The sequence below is a fragment of the Amphiprion ocellaris genome, chromosome 23 (genome assembly GCF_022539595.1).
Source record: "Amphiprion ocellaris isolate individual 3 ecotype Okinawa chromosome 23, ASM2253959v1, whole genome shotgun sequence".
In the NCBI taxonomy this organism is placed as follows: Eukaryota; Metazoa; Chordata; class Actinopteri; family Pomacentridae; genus Amphiprion; species Amphiprion ocellaris.
This window is the reverse complement of record NC_072788.1, coordinates 22094163-22117846: the sequence shown is the minus strand read 5'-3', so window position 1 is coordinate 22117846 and position 23684 is coordinate 22094163. Positions and strand designations below refer to the sequence as shown.

The 23684-nt window shown below is 41.2% G+C and overlaps 2 protein-coding genes across 3 annotated transcripts in view; one reads left to right on the top strand and one right to left on the bottom strand.

Annotated features, from left to right (window-relative positions):
* Nucleotides 1-23684, bottom strand: part of shroom4 (shroom family member 4) — a 92970-nt gene that overhangs the window by 18480 nt on the left and 50806 nt on the right. The window contains exons 1-3 of one of the 2 annotated variants that reach the window (XM_035944185.2): nt 17613-18009; nt 11896-12108; nt 1259-4145 (exon numbers count right to left, since the gene is read on the bottom strand). In XM_035944185.2, coding sequence (XP_035800078.2) covers nt 1259-4145; nt 11896-11948 — 2940 coding nt within the window. In that variant the 5' untranslated portion in view covers nt 11949-12108; nt 17613-18009. Of the gene's footprint in view, nt 1-1258; nt 4146-11895; nt 12109-17612; nt 18010-23684 lie in introns of those variants that run through there. The other variant, XM_023261373.3, reaches the window with a different exon arrangement.
* Nucleotides 20579-23639, top strand: LOC111562845 (nicotinamide riboside kinase 2-like). Its single transcript, XM_035944256.2, has 2 exons — nt 20579-21141; nt 23588-23639. The coding sequence occupies exons 1-2, from the start codon at nt 20657-20659 to the stop codon at nt 23637-23639; spliced, it is 537 nt and encodes a 178-aa protein (XP_035800149.2). The 5' UTR covers nt 20579-20656.

Genomic DNA, 23684 nt, shown 5'->3' with positions numbered 1-23684 from the left:
ATAATAATAGCAGCCACTTACATTTCTATATTTTCACATTCTGTTTCCAAAACACACGCACATGGAGGCACACACCTCAATGAATGAACCTCATTTCTTGTACATGTGCGGATCTGCGTTCTAATGCTATAATGGATGTTTGCATTTATACGTTTCTGGTAGAGGTTCGTCTCGTGTGTGTTTCTATACACACAGTATGTTTCTCTTTGCACACATTCAGCACATCTGTTACCATTAAAGATTTTGGTTGTGGGGTTATCACTGTGGCATCAAATCAACAACCTTAGATTTGAAAATGATCCCGACGTGGAGGAGGCCAGAGTTTAAAAACACACAGAAACAACATAACAGTGTCAGCATGAAACAAATATCTGCTGAGCTGGACGTACATTTAGTCCGAAACACATGTCATGTCGGTTGCTCGTGTCAAACGATGAGGGTACTAATCGGCTGGAGTTCACAGGAGGTACAACAGTTCAGACGAGGGGCTGCACCCCCTGCCAGGAGTCTCGAATCACTTTGCGGTAAAGATGTAACCTAACGCTGCTATTATCGCTGACACAAGTGTCCGCCGCTGTTGCCCAATCTCTCTCAGTTCCGTGAACCATTTCAATGATCCTTAGAATTTTCAATGAGAATTTCAGACTTTGACCACATGCAGGATGCGAAGTTCAACTTCAAACCGACTGTTCAAACCACGGAGCACTTGGACCGAGTGGCCACTTAGCTCCTGCATCCAAATGTGGCCACTCAATCCTTTTCTGGTGCTGTTTGAAAGAATCAAGATAGTTTTCCGTCTCCAGTAGTCATTTCAGCTCGGTCCAAAACCACAGTCTGATTTCAGTGAACTGCCAAGTTTATCTTTCACTCTGAAAGGCGTTACTTGGTTTCAGTGCTGCTGGGACATTGGCTGTTCTTTAACTTAACCAGCCTGCAGCTGGAAATCGGTTTTGAAGGTAGCAGACTTGTAAACATACTGGTTATGGATGCAGTTAGAAGCTATTACATGATTATATATAGCAGGACAGATGTATTGAAAGTTTTCCTTGAGCACAGAAAGTAATTTGTCAGTGTTTTGTTGCAGGCCTCTTATCAGTCCTCACAATTCTACTGTTTGAAAACGCACGTAATATTAAGAATCCCCAAAAGATGACTATACAGATTCCCACTGAGTATGGCAATCGTTAATTTTTCCATAACCCTGATAAATGCAGTGTATCTTTCTTCCCTGATGAAACCAAGCGAGCAGCAGTCTTACCTCTGTCGGTGTGTAGCTCCTTGCTGTGTATCCCTGATGCAGAGGTTCCTGGTTCTCCAACAGCTGGGAGGGAGTGTTGACTGGATAAAAAGCAGACCGTGGGACTTGACTTTGGGTTTGGCCATGGGAGAACACCTGAGACTTGGGCTGGAAGTTGTGGAAGTTGTCGATGTGCTGGAAGTCTTGGTTTCTGTCCTTGATGCTAGAAGTGCCATAAAACTCCTGATGGGAGTTGAGCTGAGAATTTTCTTCCCTTTCCTTCTCTCGCTCCGTCTCGAGCTCTTTCTCTCGTTCTTTTTTGAGTCGTTCCTTCTCTCTGGCTATCTCCATCTCTTTTTCTCTTTGCAGCTCCAGCTCCCTCTGCCTCTCCCACTGCCTCACCCTCTCCTCTCGTTCCCTCTCCCGCTGAATCTCCCTCAGCCTTGCACTCTCCATTTCTAGTTCCCTCATTTGTCTTTCCTTCTCCTGTTGCCTCTCCCTTTCTCTTAGCCTCTCTTCCCGTTCTCGTTCCCTATCCCTCTCTTGTTCCCTCTCCTTCTCTTTCTGTCTCTCCCTAAAGGTACTCACAGACTGCCTCCTGGCCTCCATAGTGTTTGGAAGCAGGGCATTTTCCTGCTTAAGTCCCCCCTGATATGAGTATCTCCTTTGGGCTGGATGCTGATCCAGCTCTCCCCCCTGGTGCTCCAGATGGTGGGAGTTTTTTTTCTGCCTGCAACTCGACAGACTCAAAGCATTTGGCACGGACATGCCTTTGCTAGTCGCCTCAAAAAATTTCATTCTATCTGCAAATGGAAGGATATCCGACTCCTCCATTCGAGAGCATGAAGAGGAGCGACCGTAGGAGGCAGTGGGTGGGGAGGTGAAGGAACAAACCCCGTGACGTGACCCTGTGACCCCTAACAGCCTCTCCCCCAAGACCCCATGTCGTCGATCTGGATCAGGATCAGGCTGGAGTTTATGCTCAGGGGTCCAACGCCATCGCCGGGCCTTACCAGCAGGAGCTGGTTCTTCTACGACTCGGATGCCAAGACCAAAACTAGCCACACCTGGGTCTAGAATTTGAACAGACCTGGAGAGGTTGCTGTTCTGGGGGTAAGTTGTGGGCTGCAAGACATCATGGTTTGATTTATTTGAGGTGTTTGAGGTCTTGACGGATGAGGAGCTCTGGGAATCTAGGGGAATAGCAGGTAAGGCAAATGCAACTTTGGCATTCTTTTCCTGTGAAGGCAGGTCTGCTTCTGGTCCTTCCTCACTGAGGTCAGGGTCCTCCTCTTCCTGGACAGTTTCTCCACTACAGAGCAACCCTCCTGGGCCACGACTACGCTGAAGCTGGGCCTTTTTCCTCTGAATCTCATTGCGAAGATTGGTAGCAAATCGCTCACTGCGACGACGGTTACGTCGATGGTTCCTGGATGAGCTTGACTTTTTCATGGCTGCCTCTCCATCTACATCCTCCTCCTTTCTGCCTCCACTTCTTTCCCTCTCTCCTGATCTTTGCTCCTCCAGGAGAGTGTCCACACTGGCAGCAGCACTAAGAGGTACAAAATCACTCTCCAGTATCGGGTCAGAGCTCAACCTTTCCTGTGTTGATGATTTTGTGGGTTCCCCTGGTACACTTACCGAGCGACCCCATGAGATGTGATGATGAATTGGTGAGACAGAACTGCCATTTACATTAATCTCTTCCAGCCTTTCACTTGAATCTCCATCATCACCGTCCAAGAACACAGATCCAGGAGTTGAGCATCGGCTGCCTCCCCATTTGTGTGACGGGGCATTAAGGTGGTTGTGAGAAGCTTCCTGGTCTTCTGTGGCTGGTGGAAGTGAAGAGTGGGACCACTGACTGCTACAGGGGGACAAGGAGGGATCTGAAACATTTGAACTGTAAGGCTCCAATGAAGGGTTGTCTCTGTTGAACTGCAATAACTGAAGTTGTGTAGCTATTAGCTTCTCAGGGGCGCTGTGCCGGTGCAGCCCGGAAGAAGAGTGCTTTGTCTGGGAGCGTGTGATCAGCCCTTGAGCCTCCAAAGAGGATTCGGCAGGTAAAGATGCAGGACCAGAGGGGACTGTAGGAACTGTGGAGGCTGTCACTGAGTCAGGGAGGTGGTCTGAGGTGGTCTCTGATTTGTAGTCTTTATTAGCACCAGTCTCACATCTGATGTGTCTTTGGATATAATGTGAGTCTACAGTTTCCTCTTTGAAACTCTCGGTTTGATCACCTTCTTCTGACACAGGGAAGCCATTGAGAAGTCCTGATTCAACATTCAGAGAGCGCTTGTTTTCCTCAAAATAACAAGAAACACTGGAATTTTCAATAGGAGCTGAAGCGCAACGCTGGCTGGCAGCGTTAGGGCGACTCCGGGTGGCCCTAAAACTGTCCTTCCTAGTCGGAGGCTGAGGGGGGTTCGTCTTTCTCTCTGCTCCCCTTTCTCCATTTCTTACAATCTCAAAATCTACCCTATGCTCTTGCTCATAACAGCAGGACGAAGGCCTCTCTTTCACCTCGACAGGCCTCGGTCTCGGCCTCGTCAGAGATCTGGACTTGTGTGTAATCAGCTGTGCCTCATCTGGGGCCTCACCAGATGACCTGGTGTCGCCTTGACAAGCCGGCCCCAGGGTCTGGAGGAGGTTATCCATGGAGCAGGCTTCGCCGGGCCTTAGTGGCACCGTCGCGTAGTCTGATATGTTCGAGCTGGCCGAGAAGGAGCTGTAGGCGGAATCTCTCTTGTTGTTGAAGAGGGTTGGGTCAACAGGTGAATTATGGGAGTCGGAGTATGGCTGTGTGGTGGGCGTCGGAGTGTCCAAGCTCTCCATGGAGCCCAGGGAACTGCTTCGGTCGGTGGAGGAGTAAGGCCTGGACAGCTGACCCCACTGCATGGACAAGTCACTGCAGAGAGACAAAGACAAAGGACAATTTAAGTATTCAAACTATTGCTTTTGGATGTGTTACAGACTAAATTTGTAAACTTATGTCACCTTGGATATGGAACGTTTATAGTCTACTAATTGGACATTAAACACAACCTTTCTCCTACAGAGCTGAGATGTAGAAACTGCAGAAAAACTTTCATCAAAATCAAAGCAATGTATAATGTCCCCAGAGCAAAGTTCGCATGGGGTTCCTTCTAAACAGTGTAATGTTACTTCTTGATTGACAAAGCAGTTCATGCTTTTCCAAACTACATACAACAAGTCATCTTCAATTTTGGAGTGGAAAGTTGCGAAACATATACAGTATATTCTCCTGAGACACAACATTTCAACTGTACAGCTGGGGAATCTGTTTTCTATCAGTGCTGAGCCGAAGATCCACGGCAGCCCCATGTGTTTTTAAAGCCCCTTGGAGGAAGCCTCTTTAGGCGGAGAAGGATTTCCTCCTCATCAACTCCCACTGCCCGGAGTCACAATCTCTAAGTCATCCCTTGATTCCTCTCATCCTCTTTCGTCTTCCCCTTTCATTCCTTTCTTCCGTTTTTGGATTCTTCCTGTCGCATCTCCTTTACATCAAATGTAGGTTCATTCCAAAACGATACCCGCTTTCAGAAAGATGTGCTATATTAAAAAACAGATTCCTTTCACTGCATATCTGGTCAGTTAATGACATGACATGGGAGTACATGGGACCAGTACTAGCCTAACAAAATAAAACTGTATTTCATTCTTATATCCCTAAATCACAAATTTATCTTGGATGTCTTTATAATCTGTACAAAATGCAGTACGACCGAGTTAAATATCCTTGATTTAGGTAAAGAAGCATCCCACCATAAACTTTTTAACTGGAATAAAAAGAGGAAAACCTGATAATGAGAGGCAGATGAGGAATGGGGCAGACGGAGATGCAATAAATGTCATACATACTGTAAATCAAATGTTGCTCAACAGGCTGAACTGCCCGTCACAGGTCAGAGTCAAACCCAGTGACAGAGTTACAAATCTTTCAGTCCATTTTGACTTTCAACTGTTTATTAAGGCACATAAATGACCCCAGAATCAAAGTGAAAGAGCAAAAGAATTCCCAGCAATCTCAACTTCTTGGACAAAACCATATGAGATGAGACAACAGGGAGCAAAACAACACTTCAGGGAGAAGCGATAAGAAAATACATTTCACACATATTGGTGATCAATATTAACTCCAGGTGGTCAGGGCACCCGCTGTTCTTGTGCTTGGTTCAAATCCAGCCCGTAAAGGCCCCAAAAACAATCTGCAGATGTTTTATTGTGGTATTTCTTTTCCCTATAAAGAGGAGAGAGTGGTCACTCACCCTTTGTATTTCTTTGGTGTCTTATTCAAACAATGGGGAAAGTTGCCAAGGAGACAGAGGAGGGGTTGCAGAGCAGAGAAATTTCTGAGGGGCTTTGATCTACAACCACCAGTAGACTATCTCCAGGCTGTTTCTGTAGTATTTATGGTTTACAATTCATGCTTTAAAAATCCAAAAACTGATGGGTTTTGTTACATTGGTAAAACACGCGACTGCAACTTATTCTTGTCAAAAATAACCCTTTGTACTCTTGAAATCAAATTTCTATAGGTCATTTGTTAATGTGTACTCTAATCATTAGGCTTTATTTAGGTATAATTGATGAGGTTCCTTAAACGAGCATGTTTTCACTTGTTCTAAATCACGTCCGCTTCACATTACATAAGCAATGCTACTGGTGTGTATTTAAAAAAAAACAATGCATTTATTAAAGTCTGTGCAATGTAAAAAAAATGACTTAGCTTGTTAAAACTTGACGAGGCTATAACATTCAGGATCAAGTTGCAATTATTTTGTAGTGGAGTTTTTTAAATCAATCTCAACTTTAATTCCATTGCACAACAATGAAGTACTGATGGAAATCAATTGATGAAAGGTTGAGTTACAACTGAAGAACTACATCCCAGAGGTTCAGAAGTACCAGGTTTACTTTGTGTAAACAGTACTGACGGTTTTATCTATTGCTAATTTGTTAGGGAATTTGAAACTGAGATGCATCTTGTAGTCAAAATCAGCTTTTAGATCTTATATCTTTTAGTTCATGTGGTGCTTACATGAGCTTTGGTCAATGAAACTGACACAAAGTCCTCAATACACAGAAAATCTGGGCACAGATTCTAATATTTTGATATCTACATTACTGTTCAAAAGTTTGAGGTCACTTAGAAATGTCCTTATTATTGAAAGAAAAGCATTTATTCAATGAAGATAACATTAAATGAACCAGAAATCCAGTGTAGACATAGCTAATAAAGCACTCAAGGCATGGAAGTACAATGAAATATTCAAAACAAAATACACTAATTCTGATGCGTATGACAAAAAGAAAAAACACAAAATGGCTCTGGTTTGCCTCAAGCTAACCTTCATTTTGTTAGCTTTGTTACATCTAGTTACTGGGTTACTGTCTTCTTGTCTTTGGATAAATTTGGAAAAATATCTTTGTGGCTGAACTGCTCATACATCTGAAGCGTTAAAATACTGAAGTTATAATATGAATGTGACACTATAAGAAAACTCCAGGGCAGAGATATATGAATACACTACTGTTCAAAAGTTTGGGGTCACTTCGAAATGTCCTTATTATTGAAAGAAAAGCATTTATTCAATGAAGATAACATTAAATGAACCAGAAATCCAGTGTAGACATAGCTAATGTGGTAAATGACTATTCTAGCTGGAAACAGCTGATTTTTAATGGAATATCTCCATAGGGGTACAGAGGAACATTTCCAGCAGCCATCACTCCTGTGTTCTAATGCTACATTGTGTTAGCTAATGGTGTTGAAAGGCTCATTGATGATTAGAAAACCCTTGTGCAGTTATGTTAGCACATGGATAAAAGTGGGAGTTTTCATGGAAAACATGGAATTGTCTGGGTGACCCCAAACTTTTGAACTGTAGTGTACAAATGGAGCAAGTTGTTTTGTGATTCTGCTCTGTTGTTTTGTGACGTCTCTGAAACAATATTGTACTGAAATGTGGGAGGGAAAGTAAGTCTTACACAACATGAAGAACTGCTGCTTGTGAACGCCTGCAGTTTAAACTCATGGCATGTTAAAAGTGATATGGAAATTTTACAGAAACGTCAGCAGACATGTCAGTCAGTCAGACATGAAGCTGACATGCTCAGTTACTGTCAGATTAATAAGAACCAGTGCATGTCTGAAAGGGGTGAGCGTATCCAGAATAAGTTTATTTCAGCTGGGAAAAAAACACTTATGTGGACACGCTCTGACTAGTGGGGAAAAAAGCGTCAGTATCTGCATGAGAAAATGGTGTTCGAAGGAAGTGAGCAGTGAATGAGAAAGGAGAGGCTTCTGTATAGATTTGACCTGGGTGACAGTGGGAGGAAGAGAGGAAATGAGACGGGAGCTGGACAGGAAATGACAGTCACTCCTGTCCAATCACACGGCAATGTGGAACATGTGAGCGAGAGGATGCACACGGATGCAGCAGCACACGCTAAACACCCAGTCGGCCATGTGAGATGATTGGATTAATCCTCCGTGTGTCGCTAAATACAGGCACGTATTTGTGTGTGAGCGCAGGTAAACTTTTTCTTTTCATGGATGTGTCTTCTGCTTACATGAAGACACACACTTAGCGAAGTTATTAACACACACAGAGGCGGTACAAAATGTCCCTCTCCTTCACACAAACACAGTTTATTGAATGTCTTCCTCTCTTTGTCCACATGTTCTGGGAGTCACATGCCATTGTCCAGAGTTATGCCGGGAGCTGCCTCCTCATCAGATGCTGTGTGTGTTTGTGTATGACGAGATCAGCCAATAGAAACTGTGGGAATAAGAAACCCACTCATACACACACACACACACACACACACTGCTATGTAATCCACGTGAGACTATTAAATCCAATGGTGGTACATTATATCATTGATTCCTATCAAAAGGAGAACAGTGCAAACACCAGTGTTCCACAGGGCTGACAAGCAAAGACGCAAAGGCTATTTTTATTGTGAGTCAATATACAGACGGTGGGGACTTCCTCTTACTTTATGGTGAGATCATACTGTAATACAAAGAAAGAACATGACTTCTTTTTATTCAACCTGACTGAGTCATTCAGTCATTTGTCCTCGTGTCACAGTTAACAGAAACACCCTTTATTATATTTAGAGGTGAACGGGTGATTGGTGAACAATCAAATGATGAAAAACTGCAATTATTTTAAGCAGAAATGCAAGATATTTCCTCATTTCTGCTCCTTAGTTGTAAGAATTTGCCTTTTTCCTCATTTTATTGAATAGTTAACTAAATATTTTTACAGTTTATTGCTCAAAAAAGGAAATAAATGACTTGCATTGTTTAAACAGAATGCTTATTTGAATAATCAAAGTCACACATAATAGTTCGTCAGAGCTGGGAACATGCACAATTAGTTGACAAAATGTTCAAACACTGCTACGCTCGCAAGGCATCTCCAGAATAGTATTTTATTCAGTTACAACGTTTAACTGGTTTTGCACCCTAGCAAGGTGGAAATAAAGGCTGTATGAAGGCTGTATCAGATTAAACTAGCACTATACTGTTAAATTATGCCCGATTTTTGGCTGTTTGCTGACAGTTTTCTTACTATTAAGCTAGTCAACTGCTCTGAATTAGTGTTACGAACATACATAGTTGGAGCTCTGATTACATCTATTAGTATACGATGTGACAGAGAGCCATGAAAATCTTCTTTTGGCTGTTGGTTATTACTATTTTGTTTCTTGTATTAGTGTTACATTGCTGTATGTTGTAGCATTTTATTATAATCATGTAAAAGTTTCATGAGTGTAGTGTGAACATAGACAGAAAAAATAACCCATACAAATGGAAAGCAGCAACTCCACGCAGCAACTTTGGTACAAAAGTACGATTTAGATAAAAAATATTCTTTATTAACATGCCAGTGAAGCCAGATTCTTACTGTTGGGGGCTGAATGTAAACACAAAAATCAAGAAATTTCATCTAATTTTATACCTTTTAGATGCTGTGGCGCAGACATTTTATGTCTTTCTTGGTTCTCCAAACACCCTGATTTGGGCCGAAAATGCCAAAATCTACACTTGAAACTAAATTAAGAGAATTTGAATGTGTTGTTCCTTCAGTCCAGCTGTTTCAGACTCATCAAAGGTTGTGAATGATTTCACCACCGACAGCCTGACACAAAGAGCTGGTCACAGGGGGGATCTGACTGGTTATCGCTCTGTAATGTTTAAATAGAGGCCAAAAATAGACCAGCAGGCCTCCTGCGTGGGCAGCATTCACGTTAAAACACGGTGATGTCACCTGTTTCCTGCCGATTGTTGGCTTTTGGGGGTGAAGTCACAGTGACCGAAAAACCCCCGGCCAACGTCCTCTAGAGTCACAGGATCACAGGGTACGACTCAAAACTACAACAAGACACGCTCAGGGTTTGACTAAAACTGCACATGAGGCAGTTCTGTAGCCACTCATGAACATGTCCCGGCTGGATTTATGTAATTAACTGGTATTAAATTGTCCACTGTAGCCTCATGATTAATGTCAGCAGACTTTGAACAGTTTATCTAGGTATAATAAACCAAACAAACAGCCTATTGATTGATTACAAATAATAGAATTATGCCAAATAATGTATCATAATTCCAGAAAAAAGTGGTTTATATCACTGAAAACTATTTAAAATCATAATTTTCTGCATTCTACTTTATGTATTTGTCCAGGTCCGAGCACAAACACATTAATCCTATCGTACCAGACGTAGCTACTCGCTAATATCCATCCGCCATCCTTGTTCAGGTCGGGACAACAGTAAATATAAAACTAAAAAATCCCATCGAATGTACTAAATACAAACAAGATGATACAGTCAAGCATTCGACACACAGCATGAATCAACTTCCACCACACACACAGACCATAAAAACACACATACAGCATACACACACTATGCAATCAGTATATAAACATAACACAACAATCAGGGTGACATAAAGATAAATATGCAATAACTTGGTGCAATGACACACCACTTATTACACTGTATAATACACTTAGTTTCATACATTTATGCTCATACTGTCTCTACTTGTGTTTATACTTTTAGGACATATTTTTCTACTTATGTTTGTCTAAATATTTTGTACTGTTTAAACTTCTGACTTTGAATGGGAGCTACTGTAATATAAGCAGCTTCCCCTCAGGGATCAATAAAGTATTTCTGATTCTGACGTCACATTTGTGATTAATAATGTCTGAAAAATCTAAATATGTTTTCAAATTATCAGAAAGCTTAATTAGTCATTGTAAATGGAGTATCTTAAGGTTTTAAACTGCAGAAAAATAAGCAATGTGCTCACATTATTTGGCATCCAAAGAGGTTGTTAAGGGTGTTTTTTTCTAGTTTTATACTTTAAACATAATCTATTTACTAATAAAATCAAAAGACGATGCCATAACTTCCTGTCTGTCAATAGTCTGTCCTTGAATTATGTAACTTTCCTCATATAAGGAAGCTTCACAACATATGAATAAACCATTATGGGGTCAGGGAAGTAACAGAAATGTTGTGTGACTTATGAAACTGATGACTTCTGCACTGGTCAATCTGAGTATTGGTTTACTATGAGACTATAAAATAAATTATTTTATGCTTTGAAAAAAACTACATGTGACAAATTGGCATTTTCCCTTGACTTGCGTGGTTACTACAAAATACAAAACATACTCTTGAACTTGAAAACATCCAATCTATGCTTTTTTATTATTATATATAAAACGAGATACCTGACAGCCACTTAAAGTCGTTCACTCCTTCAAGCTGAAGGACAAAATACGACACAAGTTTAGGAATATTTTCCTTCAAAAACATCAATTTCAACAAAAGAGTTTTCTTTTTATAATGTGTTAACAAATGCATCAGGCAGCAATCCCGTGGGCCTGAGGTGGGGATCACTTTAACATTTGCTCAAAACATCCTCACATTCTTTAGTGGGAAAATAGTAAGCTTGAAGGTTTTCTTAAAAGGTAAACTTTTCCAGGACAATTTATCTAGGTGTGTGTGTGTGTAAATTTTAGAATTCAATAAAAAATATATCAAAACCTTATAAAATTCTAAGGGTTTTATCAAGAATAAAAAAAAATAACCAAACAAAATCTGGATATAATACAGCAGTGACTGGAAGAGTACACCTGGCTCAGATAATGTGAGTACATTGCTTCTTTTTTAGCAGTTTAACACCAAAAAATACTCAGTTTACAATGACTACTTAGGCTTTCTGATAACATGAAAACATGTTTAGATTTTTCAGACATTATTAATCACAAATGTGGCATCAGAATCTGAAATACCTTATTGATCCCTGAGTGGACATTGCTTATGTTGTTCCAATTCAAAGTCAGAAATATACGCAGTACAAAATATTTATGATCTACCTGAGTAAAAAATCAATAAATTGGTGAATCATACGCCCTACTAAGGGCCTGACTGCAAATGTTTGATGGTCCAGTACTGGTCCACCATCTTGCTTTACTGAATAAATCCTGCCGTGACATGTTTATAACAGCCTGGGTTTCGTCGTTAAACTGCAAATCAAGAGCAGCGACTGCTCTGCGCTGAAGTTTATGAGACGTAAGCGGGTGAATTATGCGTCATCTCACCTGTTGTCAGTTGTGTGCCAGGGTAGTGAGTACTGTCCGGGGTGGAGCTGCATGGCAGGCGGAGGTGGAGGTGGAGGAGGGAGTGGAGGGGAGTCGGTGGGGGGGAGGCAGGGCGGCGGAGGGGGAGACGGAGGAGGTGGCGGTGGAGGGAGGGGGAGCTCCGGTAGCTTTGCCAGGTGCCAGGAGTGAGGCCTGATGAGAGGAACGCTGCGTCTGTGGAGGCAACAGGTAGAAGAAATTCAGAAACTTGTAGTCAGATTTCAAAGTAATCCAGAAATTCTAGCTCTGAAAATACACCTTGAACTGCTTTGCAAAGTGTATTTTACTGTTCATAACCCTTGTTTTCATACACGATGGGCCAAAAGTTTAGAAGCAAGATTGAATTTGCACAAAAAAAGATCTTAATTTCATTGGTGCAACAAAATAAACATGATTATTATATAAAGAGTCACTCATCAGAACACATTTTACTATAATTATCAGGTATTTGTATCTGTACTCGTTTCTTTACTCAGCTGTTTGAGATTTATTGGGATTTTTGCATGCAAACACTCAAAAAGCCAAAGAGCTGAAGTGAATAATGCAAACTCCACTCCAAAACTAAGCCTTTCGTTTCTTTTATTAACATTTATTCAGCAATTCTCTGGCAACTTCAATGTATACCAAAAGGTAAATGGAAGAAAATGGTGCATATGAATGGAAGCAAAGTCTGATCGTGCAGTAAATACATCCCATAATCCATAGAATTCATACTGTTTTTCAAGGAAGACATTGTGAAGAGTAACTTGAAGTTGCTTCCAAACTTTTGGCCTGCAGTGTATGATTGCTGAGTGAATCTGAAGTGTCGCAACAACTGTAAATAGGAAGACTTAACGTAGGCATGTTTTCCATTAGCTGCTGAATGAGCGAAGCTGTGGAGTGTGGTCAAAGGGCTCCTACAAAAAGAACCATCTATGAGAGAAAAATAGAGACTTCAGAAAGTGTTTTTTTTATTCTGAAACTTGTAATTATACTTCCATGTCAGTTGGTATTGTCCATGTTTCAAGCCAATACAACAAAATAAGTGGAAACGGCTGATCAGTCAAGATGGTTAAACGATCACTACATCAGCATTTATTCAGAAAATGTGTATCCATCTTCCATTAGCTGCTTTTCAAATAGTCAAAAACAATCTCATTCAAGTGTAAAAATGCTTTTGGCACTTTTGAAAGCGCCTTCCCAAACTGGACGTGTATAAATTGAATTTCAAAGATTAGGAGCCAATCCAAAACTGCACCAAACCTGGTCTGGATACACTTGAGGGCAATTAGAGGGAACCCTAAATATGTTCAAGCTGAAGAGAACCCACACAGAGAGAGAACACAAACACCGTCAAAGCTTTGTTGTTGGGAGGGTCATTAAATTCGATATAAACAAATTGACTGTTCATTGTGTTCTGACAGCACTTTGAGAAACACACTTTAGCACCAGCTGAGGATCAAATGAACTTAAGTGAACCCTGAGGTTTTGCTAAAATGTAACGAAGCTGCTATGGTGTTGTATTTACCTACTCTGGGATACCTCCATGATCCTTTTACCACCAATTTGAAGCAACGTCTTTTTTTGGCCAGATATGATTTACCCAGGCTAGATGGCTAAGATGACATCCTTATTTGTTATCACAGTTGTAAGTGTCTTGGAACATCAGGGCTGACATAAAAAGTAGCCCTACTGTGGCAGTTCCTTGCCAACCCAAATTCTGTGGAAACAAGTTGTTTGGACTTCCATTACACCGCCATTAAAAACTCATCCAGCATGTATAGCAAGTTCTCCGGCCTGATCTAAAGCCAGACATTCCAGCGTATCCCAAGATATTCGCTAATTCTCTCATACGGACTTCCGATCTCATGCGTTCGCCAGATTCAACTCGACCCCCTGCAGACAGAGTTCAAGACAGAGTGAGGAACAGAAAGACTGAAAACAGCTCGAAACAAGGACTGGCCGGATATAAATGTAACATTCTCTGAGACTGAATGGACCTTTATGGTGGTAATCATATCTTGTAGACTGAAACTCTGTTGGGAATACTGCTGACAGATGGAAATAACTTGTACAAAGAATGGAAACTGCCATAACTGCTGACTGGAGACCTGAGCTTAAATCAGACTTAAGTGAGAAATGTGAAGATCTGCTCAAAAATCTGGCTGCCGAAGCATTCAGATATCGAGTTTTAACTGGTAATAACCCCAGAGAATACAAAAGACAGATCAGGCCAATACAATTATTAGTCCTGTGACTTGATGTGACCTGGCAAAAATAATGATAAATAGAGCTTTGAAAGGAAAATATTCAAATGTCGAGTAATTTCATGCTGAAAAACTGGGGATTGCACTTGAAATTTAGTGGCTGGAGATGTAATGTATGTCTCGGCTGACTTGGACTTGTCTTGTCTGACTTGTCCTAATTAAACTGACACATAATTTTATTTGGGGTTGCCTCATTTGAGGTGAAACTGGACTTAGACTTGTCCAAATTGACTTGAGACACTACCAGACTTACCATGACTAACTTGACATTTGATTTTTACTTTAAGACTTTATTTGGACTTGTCTTAAATGACCCTGTCTTGACATGGACTTAGCTCTCATGTCCCTAAAAATTGTCTTGGACCTGTTTGTTTTGAGGCTTATCGAGGCTCAAACTTGACTTGGACCTGTCCTAAACGACTTGAGACTTAATCTAAACTTTTTTCTACTGACGCCAGATTTGACTTGGAGTCAAGCAGGATTTGAATTGGTGAGGACTTGGTATTGATCATAACCTACTTGAAACCTACAAAGACCTGTGCTTGGTTTAAAATCATCTGGACTGAATTAATATTTGACTCGGACGTGTCTAAAATCTATTTCCATTGAGATTAATCAAAACTCAAAGTTGAACTGGTCTTGTCTCAGCTGACTAAAGACTTGGCATGAAGTTGGTGTTGATCATGTTTGATTTGAAACCTAACAAGACTTGTAAGTAGACTGACCTTGTCTTAACTTAATTGTTGCTCGATCTGAACTTGTCATGACTGATTTTAAACTTGATTTTGACTTGAACTTGTCTTAACAGATTTTTGTCAATTTACTCAAGACTTGAATTTTCCCCAAACGATGTTTAAGCAACTATAAAACACCATAAATGGATGGCAGGACGGCGAATTATTACAAAAAGGTCTGCCATTTAATTCCCAACAACACCTTAAACTGACAGCCATTAAGGTCCTCGAACTGAAAGTACAAAAATGTAAAACGAGCCCATTCTGGGTATTTCAGAAAAAACATTTGGAGGCACAATTTTGGGAGAAGAATGTGGACCATGGCACCACGAGGGAAAAGGAAAGGACCATTTCTGAGTATTATTGTTTATGATAAAGCAGGAGCAGGAGACCTATTTCCAAAATAAACACTCTAGTTTCCTGGTTCTGGCTCCTAAAGAGGGATTTCTATCTAAACCCACTGATTGTTCGAGTCCACTGACAATGTCCTTAAATTATCCCCTGAGAAAGTTTATGTAGGGCCCGTGTATGTGTGTCTGCGACTGTATGTGTGTGCATGAACATGTGTGGGAACTATCCAAACTCGACAACTAGACAAAATACCATTATCAAACATACTACAAACATTACCGGACCCCCTTCGCTGCCACCTCCCCTACTTCTCCAAGTTTGGCTTTCAGAGATTGATGACTGTGAAAATCAAAACAAACCATGTGACGCCAAAGTTAGATGGAGACGGAATGTACGATAACGAGAGAAACAACTCAAAAAAACGATGACAAATGTGCCAACTTGCAACCTAAGAATCTGATAGAGTGAGCGACTGCACTGCTTTGCGGCAATGCAGGGGAGAAGGGAAAAGTTCTTCAAAAACCACATAACCAGTCGCTGTTTTTCCAAAATGCTGACAGCAGCGCCTGAGGTGGTCATGTATCCCACAAATTTGTGGATTTACAGTTTGAAGAACTGCACCTTGTAAGTGGGAACAAAATGGTGATAATGAGGAAGCAGAGGACATATGATGTGTAAGAATGAAAGAAGGTAAAATCTTGTCTATTTCATCATAATATTGTGGTCATCTTTGCAGTTCAACAACACATTTTTCCAGAAGAATGCGTAGAAAAGACTGGACGGATGCATTTATCCATCGCAATAAGCCTGATTTGAAACTCAAAAGACATCAAAACTAAGGGTTAAACTTGTTTAAAGAGTGAGAAATTTTTAGACATGTAAAAATATCAACCAAATAGTGTCAATGACTGTAACTAAATGTTGAAATATGTGGTCACTGAAATGCTGTTAACACATTAAAAGTTGAATTTTAAGTTGATGAAGTGACTTATAGCCAAATTAAACACCTCAGTATGGTATTATTCTAGATGCATTTTGACAAACAAATGAACAGAAACATGTTTGGTGAGATGTCTTAGCCTAATTGAATTTGTAGGAAATTGAGACAGATGGTTTGTGTGGTTTTGTGGATGGGATCTCAGCATTAAAGAAGGCGTGTAAAGAACCGGAGCAGCCAAGATGTAACTGAGACTCTTCCTCTTTTGAATAGCTTGAGTTCAACCTCAAGTGCGCACAAGCTTCCAACACAAAAAGGAAAACACACTCGTTTCAGCTTTCTCAGGGAAAATCTGCTGCTGAGCGCCAACAAAGTCGGTGAAAACAACATCTGTCTTGGAGAGCAAAGTGTTAAAGAGGTTTCTAAGGCCTTTGTCAGGCCTACATTCAGCAACATCCAAGGAGGCTCCATAAAGTGTGTGGCCCTTTCATTTAGGGGACACAGGAAACACGCTAGAGAACTGGCTACAACTGTTCTTTTGGTCACAGAGAACCGAAACGGCACAATTTTATAACAGCACGATCCAAAGAACTTTCCTGTTTCTGACACTGTAACCTAGTTGGCTACCTGTCTCAGCCGGCAACAACAAGGAAAGGGGAATCACATGAATCATGTTTCTCTAAAAAACTCACAGGCGCACACTGGATAACTGCTTGGCCTCGACACGGAAACTGAGAAAATGGGATAATCGACCGCTGTTGTGGTGTCACTGCTGTGACTGTAACCAACCAGGAAATTCAATCAAGCTAGCAAGACACGGCAAACTGCTATTAATAAACAGCAGAAATTGAGGTAGTTAAATTTAAATAAGGGTTGTAGTGACAGAGAGAAAGAAGAAGAGCTGGCAAGACTCTGCAGCAGTCAAAGACCGAGAAATTGTGAATTCTCTGTCTTGCAGCTCTGAATAAGCCTCTATGAAAGATCTGCTGGAATGTCCCACTTTAATGGTCAGAAACGGCAACAGCTGACTGATACCGCAAAGGTCACCGCGCATAATCTGAGTCACACACACAGTCTCGATACAGTACAGAGCAAATGCCAGGCGGGCGGCCAGACAAACAGACTTGAACTCAATGCAGTCTCACAGATAAGGACAGAAACTTGTTGCAGTACATGACTCCGAGACGGGAGGAAGGACTCAGAACAGGGTGGTGATTATTAGGAGATTCCAAACAAAAACAACAACAAGTTTGAATGGGTTTGTGTAGCAAGATGTGGGCGAACAAAGTGGAATAACCGCTCCCAAGTGTTGACTCTACAATGAGCCAGAAGATGTAAACTTCATGTTTTCCATAGTATGTAAGAAAATAAAGTTACACACATGGAATTTAAGATTGCTTTCAAACTTACCGGACTCCACAAGCTCAAGCATCCACCGTCAAACTGATCCCAGCATCCCTGACAGCCAGAGTTCAAGTTCAAAGATCTCAAACTTCTCTAATTCCCCTTTTACAAATTTATGAGAAGAATCGCCACCTTGTTAAATCGACTCTTTTCTCTCATCCTCAAGCCAGTTGAGGTCCGCGAAGAGAACCGGGTCACGTCGGGAAGGTGCGAGTCCAAGTCTGAGAGCCGACGTCCATCTGAAGAAGTGAAGTAGGTGGCAGGTTCTGACCGAGAGGGAAAAACCAAGCGATGATCCTCACATCCCCTCTCCCTCCTTTTCCTCTCTTTCTCCTCCCTTGCTCCTCTCGCTGGAAGACAAAACATGGCTATTTCTCCCTCCTGCACTCTGCATGTCTCTCCCTCCCCTCTCTCACTCTCTCTCTCCCCTCCATCTCATTCTTTCGCTGCCTCGCTCGCCCCCTCTCCGGCAGGATGTGTGAGTCAGTGGGAGAGGAAGTATTGTGGAGAGCAGATAAAGTGGTGGACGGCTGCTAAAATAATACCCAGAGTTCCACACTGTTATTGTTTGACGGGGGGAAAAAATGCAGAGGTACTTCCTCCTTGCGTGTGTGTGTGCGTGTGTGTGTGTTGATGTGCACGCCTGTTTGCAGAGCATGAAAAAGAGATCGAAAGAGTAAAGAAAGCAGAGACTGTTGGAGAGACAAGGGGGCTTTTTCACTCTGGCCATGAGACGAGAAAAACAAAATGTGGTGAAAGAAGGGGAATGCAAGAGAGGATGGGAGGTCTGCAGGAGAACAGAGGAGTCTGCAGAATAATTACAGACAAACACAATGAGTGGAGGTGATGGATGAACAGGAGAGGAGGGCAGAAAATACTTGAATTTTATCTCTCCTTATCGCTGAGATGTATTTCTTGTCACTTCTCTTGCGAGGAATATTATCAAAGACGTACAGCTACTGATAGGAAATAAGGACTTGATGGATTGGAGCCGTTCTCTGGCATTCCCGTAAACATTATCATTCTGAGAATTTAGAAATCAGACACAGGACAATGGGAGGAAAAAATTGTATACACTCACAGGAAATTACTAGGACACCAGCTGACTGTGCAGGTCTTCAAGTTCAGTGTTTTTTTGTACATAATGTACACACCAATCACACATAAAAACCCCTGCTAAATACTGCAGCTCTCAAGTATCGAGGCCTGAACTCCACAAAAATCTGAAGGCGATGTCCAGTAATAAGACGTTAGCAGCAGATCTATTATGTCCTGGAAGTTGCGAGATGGAGACTGAAATTGGGAGACGTCAATACATGAACACGTATTCTTAAACGTTTGAAATGAGGCAGGAAGCGTTATCCTGCTGAGAGCGGTCAGCCACAGCCATCAGGGAATACCGTGATCGGGTGTCTGTGGTCTGCAGCCATGTTTAGGTGTCAAATTAAAATCCGCAGGACTGCAGGACTCAAGGTTTCCCAGCAGAACGCTGCCTGGAGCATCACTTGTCTTTTCTCACAGTGCAATCTGCTGCCCTTGTAAACCACGCATGTGGCCGGCCACATGATGGAAAAGAAAACGTGATTCATCAGGAGAGGCCACCGCCTTCTGCTGCTTCACGGTCCAGTTGTGGCTCAGCTGACCAGTCTGCAGCAAACTGTGATGCTGTGTCTGCTTTGACAGCTTTGTGCCAAGAAAACATGTTGTAGCTTGGTAAGTGATGGAATCAAATTATTGTTTATCAAGTCTTTAGGCTGCACAGTGGCTCAGTGCTTAGCACCGTCACTTTGCAGGTAGGAGATCCCCAGTTCGTGTCCCCGCCTTCCTGGGATCTTTCGGCATGGAGTTTGCATGTTCTCCCTGTGCATGAGTTTTCTATGGGTTCTCCAGCTTCCTCCCACAGTCTAAAAAACATGCTCATAGCTGGGGTAGGCTCCACCACCACCCCACCACCCCAATGAGGATTAAGCAGTGTATAGACAACACGTGGATGGATGGATGTCTTTAGGATTATTTTGCTGTTTTCAGTTTGGTCAATGTGGACATTTCTTCTCATGTCAAACCTGTAGAGAGGCGACTTCACTGTCTTGACATTGACCAACTTCAAATGTTAACACTGTCTGATATGAGAAATGTAGAAAAAGATCTGCATGTGACACTTTTTTTTTTTTTTTTAAAATAAGAATTGTTTATCAACATCACAATTCCCTCAATATTTTGACCAGACTTGAACCATGCAGAGCAAACACGTAGAGGTGTGAGTGTCGGACATTAACAGTGTTAAAGTTTAACCCACCACACAACGGCAGACACTTAATAACATGAGGCCTTCAGCGGGCTTCAAAGGATTTCCTGGAGACTTGTATCTCCTGCAGACTCCACCACAGTGTGTGTGTTGTGTACATGCATGTGAGCAGATTCTTTACATTCCCTGTCTACTCTTTAAGGGTGAGGGGTTAACTATGCTAGAAAGCCTAAACAACCTCACCTCCTCCCCTCTATCCCTTTGTGTTGGCCTGATTAGGATCTATTTGTTTGCTTTATGGGCATCTGCATGCAATCAGACCCCTGTTTGTTTGCCTTGTAGGCCCACATCCAACCTGATTATGGATTTCTGGGTGACAAACACACACACACGCGCTGACATGCATCTACTGCAAGGGTTAAACACACACACACAGTTTTAACATACCAGGTAATCAGTACAGTGAAACTAGGCCCACAGCAGAGGTCGATGGCAGGAAGGGTGAAGCCCAGTTTAGTCTCTGCAGCACAAAGCGCTGTTTGTTAAACTCCTACATTGTGTGTGTGTGTGTGTGTGTGTGTGTGTGTGTGTGTGTGTGTGTGTGTGGGTGTGGGTGTGTGTGTGTGTGTGTGTGTGTGTGTGTGTGTGTGTGTGTGTGTGTGTGTGTGTAATCAGCAAACTATTGCTATTTACTACATCCAACGAAAATTTGATGCGATTAAAAAAAAAAAAAAACATTACGTGGGCTACCTAAAATGAGCTCCGTTCAGTCAACAAATAATTTAAACTTAAATATCTTAAACTAATGATTCCAGGAGCTTTACACAATGTACTGGAATGGGATCGGTTACACAGCATCAGCGGTGTAACCAATGGAGGGAAAACCACTCTCATCAACCAACTGATCAAGAACCTGCCCAACTGCTGCATGCTCCATCAAGAGGACTTCTTCAAGCCTCAAGATCAGATTGAAGCTGGTGAAGATGGCTTTAAGGAGTATGATGTCATTACTGCTCTGGACATGGACGCCATGATGAGTACGATCAACTTGTGGCTGGAGAATCCGGTGAAGTTTGAGAAGTCTCATGGCGTTAATAACACCTTGGATACAGAGATTGCCCTGAAGTCGGACCACAATGAGAAGGAGGAGACTCACATCCTTATTGTGGAGGGCTTCCTGCTTTACATCTACAGACCTTTGATCGACGTGCTGAACCAACGTTACTTTATTTCCATCCTATATGAAGAATGGCCCCCCCACGGCCTGTTCGATGGCCATGTCTGGTCTACGTATTTGCAACACATGAAATGTCTATTCAATATGTTTATTGTAGAGTAAATAACTGCAGATAATGGGAGAAATTGTGAATTTTTCCCATTATCTGCACTAGTATTTACTCTTTTCATTGATTCCCATTTTTATTTTATTATACAAACTCTGTACTAAATTAAATTATACAATTAGAATAAGACCAGGAAATGCCACTTATTTATGCCAATTTCTTGAAAAATTGTCCATGTGACGACTAACAGCCAATCAGCACTGATGGATAAACGTAAAAAACATATCTTTCACTTAAACAGAAGCAAAACATAAATTAAGAAATGCCTTTCAATAAAGTTCTGTGGTTGAATCAATGAAAGGAGCTGATATATCTGTTCAAGCATGGTGGTAAAAACAGCAGAGAGCATCATTAAGGACCCACCTAAACTGTCAGCTGATGTGTTCCAGTTCATGCATATAACAATGACTGGAATAAGGAAGCTAACGCCAGAAAACAACCACATGAGGCGTCTTTTAATAATTAATTAGCTGCAGCAAGTTTCTGAAGTTCTTCTGCGTCAGCTACTGACCAGACATCCTGCTGTTCAAAGATCTGTCGCTTGTAAAGTGAAAAAAATGTTTTTTTTCCTCACAGACACTACAAGACACCAAACACAATGACAATGTCTCATTAAGATTTCCTGTTTAAAGTCAGATTTTTTTTACTGTGGTACATCATGTTACAGCACAACTCTCACATAAATCTGGTTTTCCTGGTTTCCTAACAGTGACTAATACTCTGTATCTGCAAACTATTCCCAGAATCAAATTAGAATGCTTTTCAGAGAATATGATATCATTTCTGGATATCATCATCCGCATGTGATTTCTTATCGGGCCAAACATCATTTGAGTGTTTTCATAATTAAATTAAAATTTACGTAAGATTTTCTGGGCTTAAATTTCCCTTTCTTGGGATCAGCTCATTATTAATACATCAATAGTCAATGATGTTTCCTTTCATTTCTATACTTTTTGATTTGTTCCTCACCAATATCTTCTTCCTATTACTCATCCAGTTTCCTAATTTTCATCTCTTTTCAACTTCTTCATGAACTTGCCATGAATTGATGCATTGTGAACGCAAAACATGAGTAGTTTTCTGCATTGGTTTTGCAAACATCCTACCAACTGCCAAATCTCTGGAGTCACCATGATTTACAGGAAGCAGCAAAAAACAATCAAACAGATAAAACATAATGTATGCATATGATATACATTGCAATTCAAAAGTTTGGGGTCACTTAGAAATGTCCTTCTTTTTTAAAAGAAAAGCAGATTTTCTTAATGAAGATAACATTAATCAGAAATCCAGTCTAGACATTGCTAATGTGGTAAATGACTATTGTAGCTTGAAACGGCTGATTTTTAATGGAATATCTCCATAGGGGTGCAGAGGAACATTTCCAGCAACCATCACTCCTGTGTTCTAATGCTACATTATGTTAGCTAATGGTTTTGAAAGGCTAATTGATGATTAGAAAATCCTTGTGCAGTTATGTTAGCACATGGATAAAAGTGTGAGTTTTCATGGAAAACATGAAATTGTCTGGGTGACCCCAAACTTTTAAACAGTAGCATAGGTCAACTAAAATGAGTTAAGATTCATTTTAGAGCAACTTTGACAAATATAGAGCATATTTAACTCCTTTAGAGCAACTTCAACTAATATAGAGCAATTTTAACTAATATAGAGCAACTTTAATTAATATAGAGCAGCTTTAAATATGGAATTGTCTGGGTGACCCCAAACTTTTGGACGGTAGTGTATACTTTTATACTGTGAGGCCACTAGGGCTGGAACCGAATATCCGAATATTTGGTCGTGGCGGTGGTATCCGAATATTTATTTTGAGATCCGAATATTCGGATCTACAATCCCCCGGGATACACAAAATTTGATTTTTGACAGTATTTTCCAACACATTTTGGCCAATAGTTAATTCACACACACACATATTTCTTTCACTTGATTGCAGAGAACATGTCTACTCTTATTTGGCAGATGCAGACATAAAAAAATACATTTGAAATGTGCACACAAGAAAAAAACTTAAACTTACATGTAGGAAATGCAATGTTTACTTTTATGTAAGATTGTCAAAGAAAAGTGCAAACTTTTTGCCTTTTATCTGCCTGTTAGTGTTCATTTTAGGAGAAGATTTATTAGCCAATATAATTGCCCCTTGTGCGAATGGATTTTCAAAATAAATCGTGGAGCAGTACGCCGTATTTCATCCATTACTGCATGTTGATGGACTCTACTAAACTCCGACAGCCAGCAGAAACCTCAGCCACCTCAGCCGCAGCCTGAGAACTTCATGCTTGCTCCGTTAGCACAGCTTCATAGTTTTGCTTTTGTGTTTTAATCATGTGCACAGCTGTGATTTCTCTCCCCGTATGTGTTTTCAGCTTCCCTCCGTCTTTTAACACCACTTCCCAGCTGCTGATGGACGAAACATGAAACTATTAAAAACAGGAGGAATTGTCCAAACTGAAAGTTACTATC

Coding starts and splice junctions, on each gene's coding strand:
- LOC111562845 (XM_035944256.2), top strand. CDS start 20,657: ATGATTCCAGGAGCTTTACACAATGTACTGGAATGGGATCGGTTACAC. Junction 21,142..23,587: donor GATGGCCATGTCTGGTCTAC/GTATTTGCAACA, acceptor ATGTGTTTTCAG/CTTCCCTCCGTCTTTTAACA.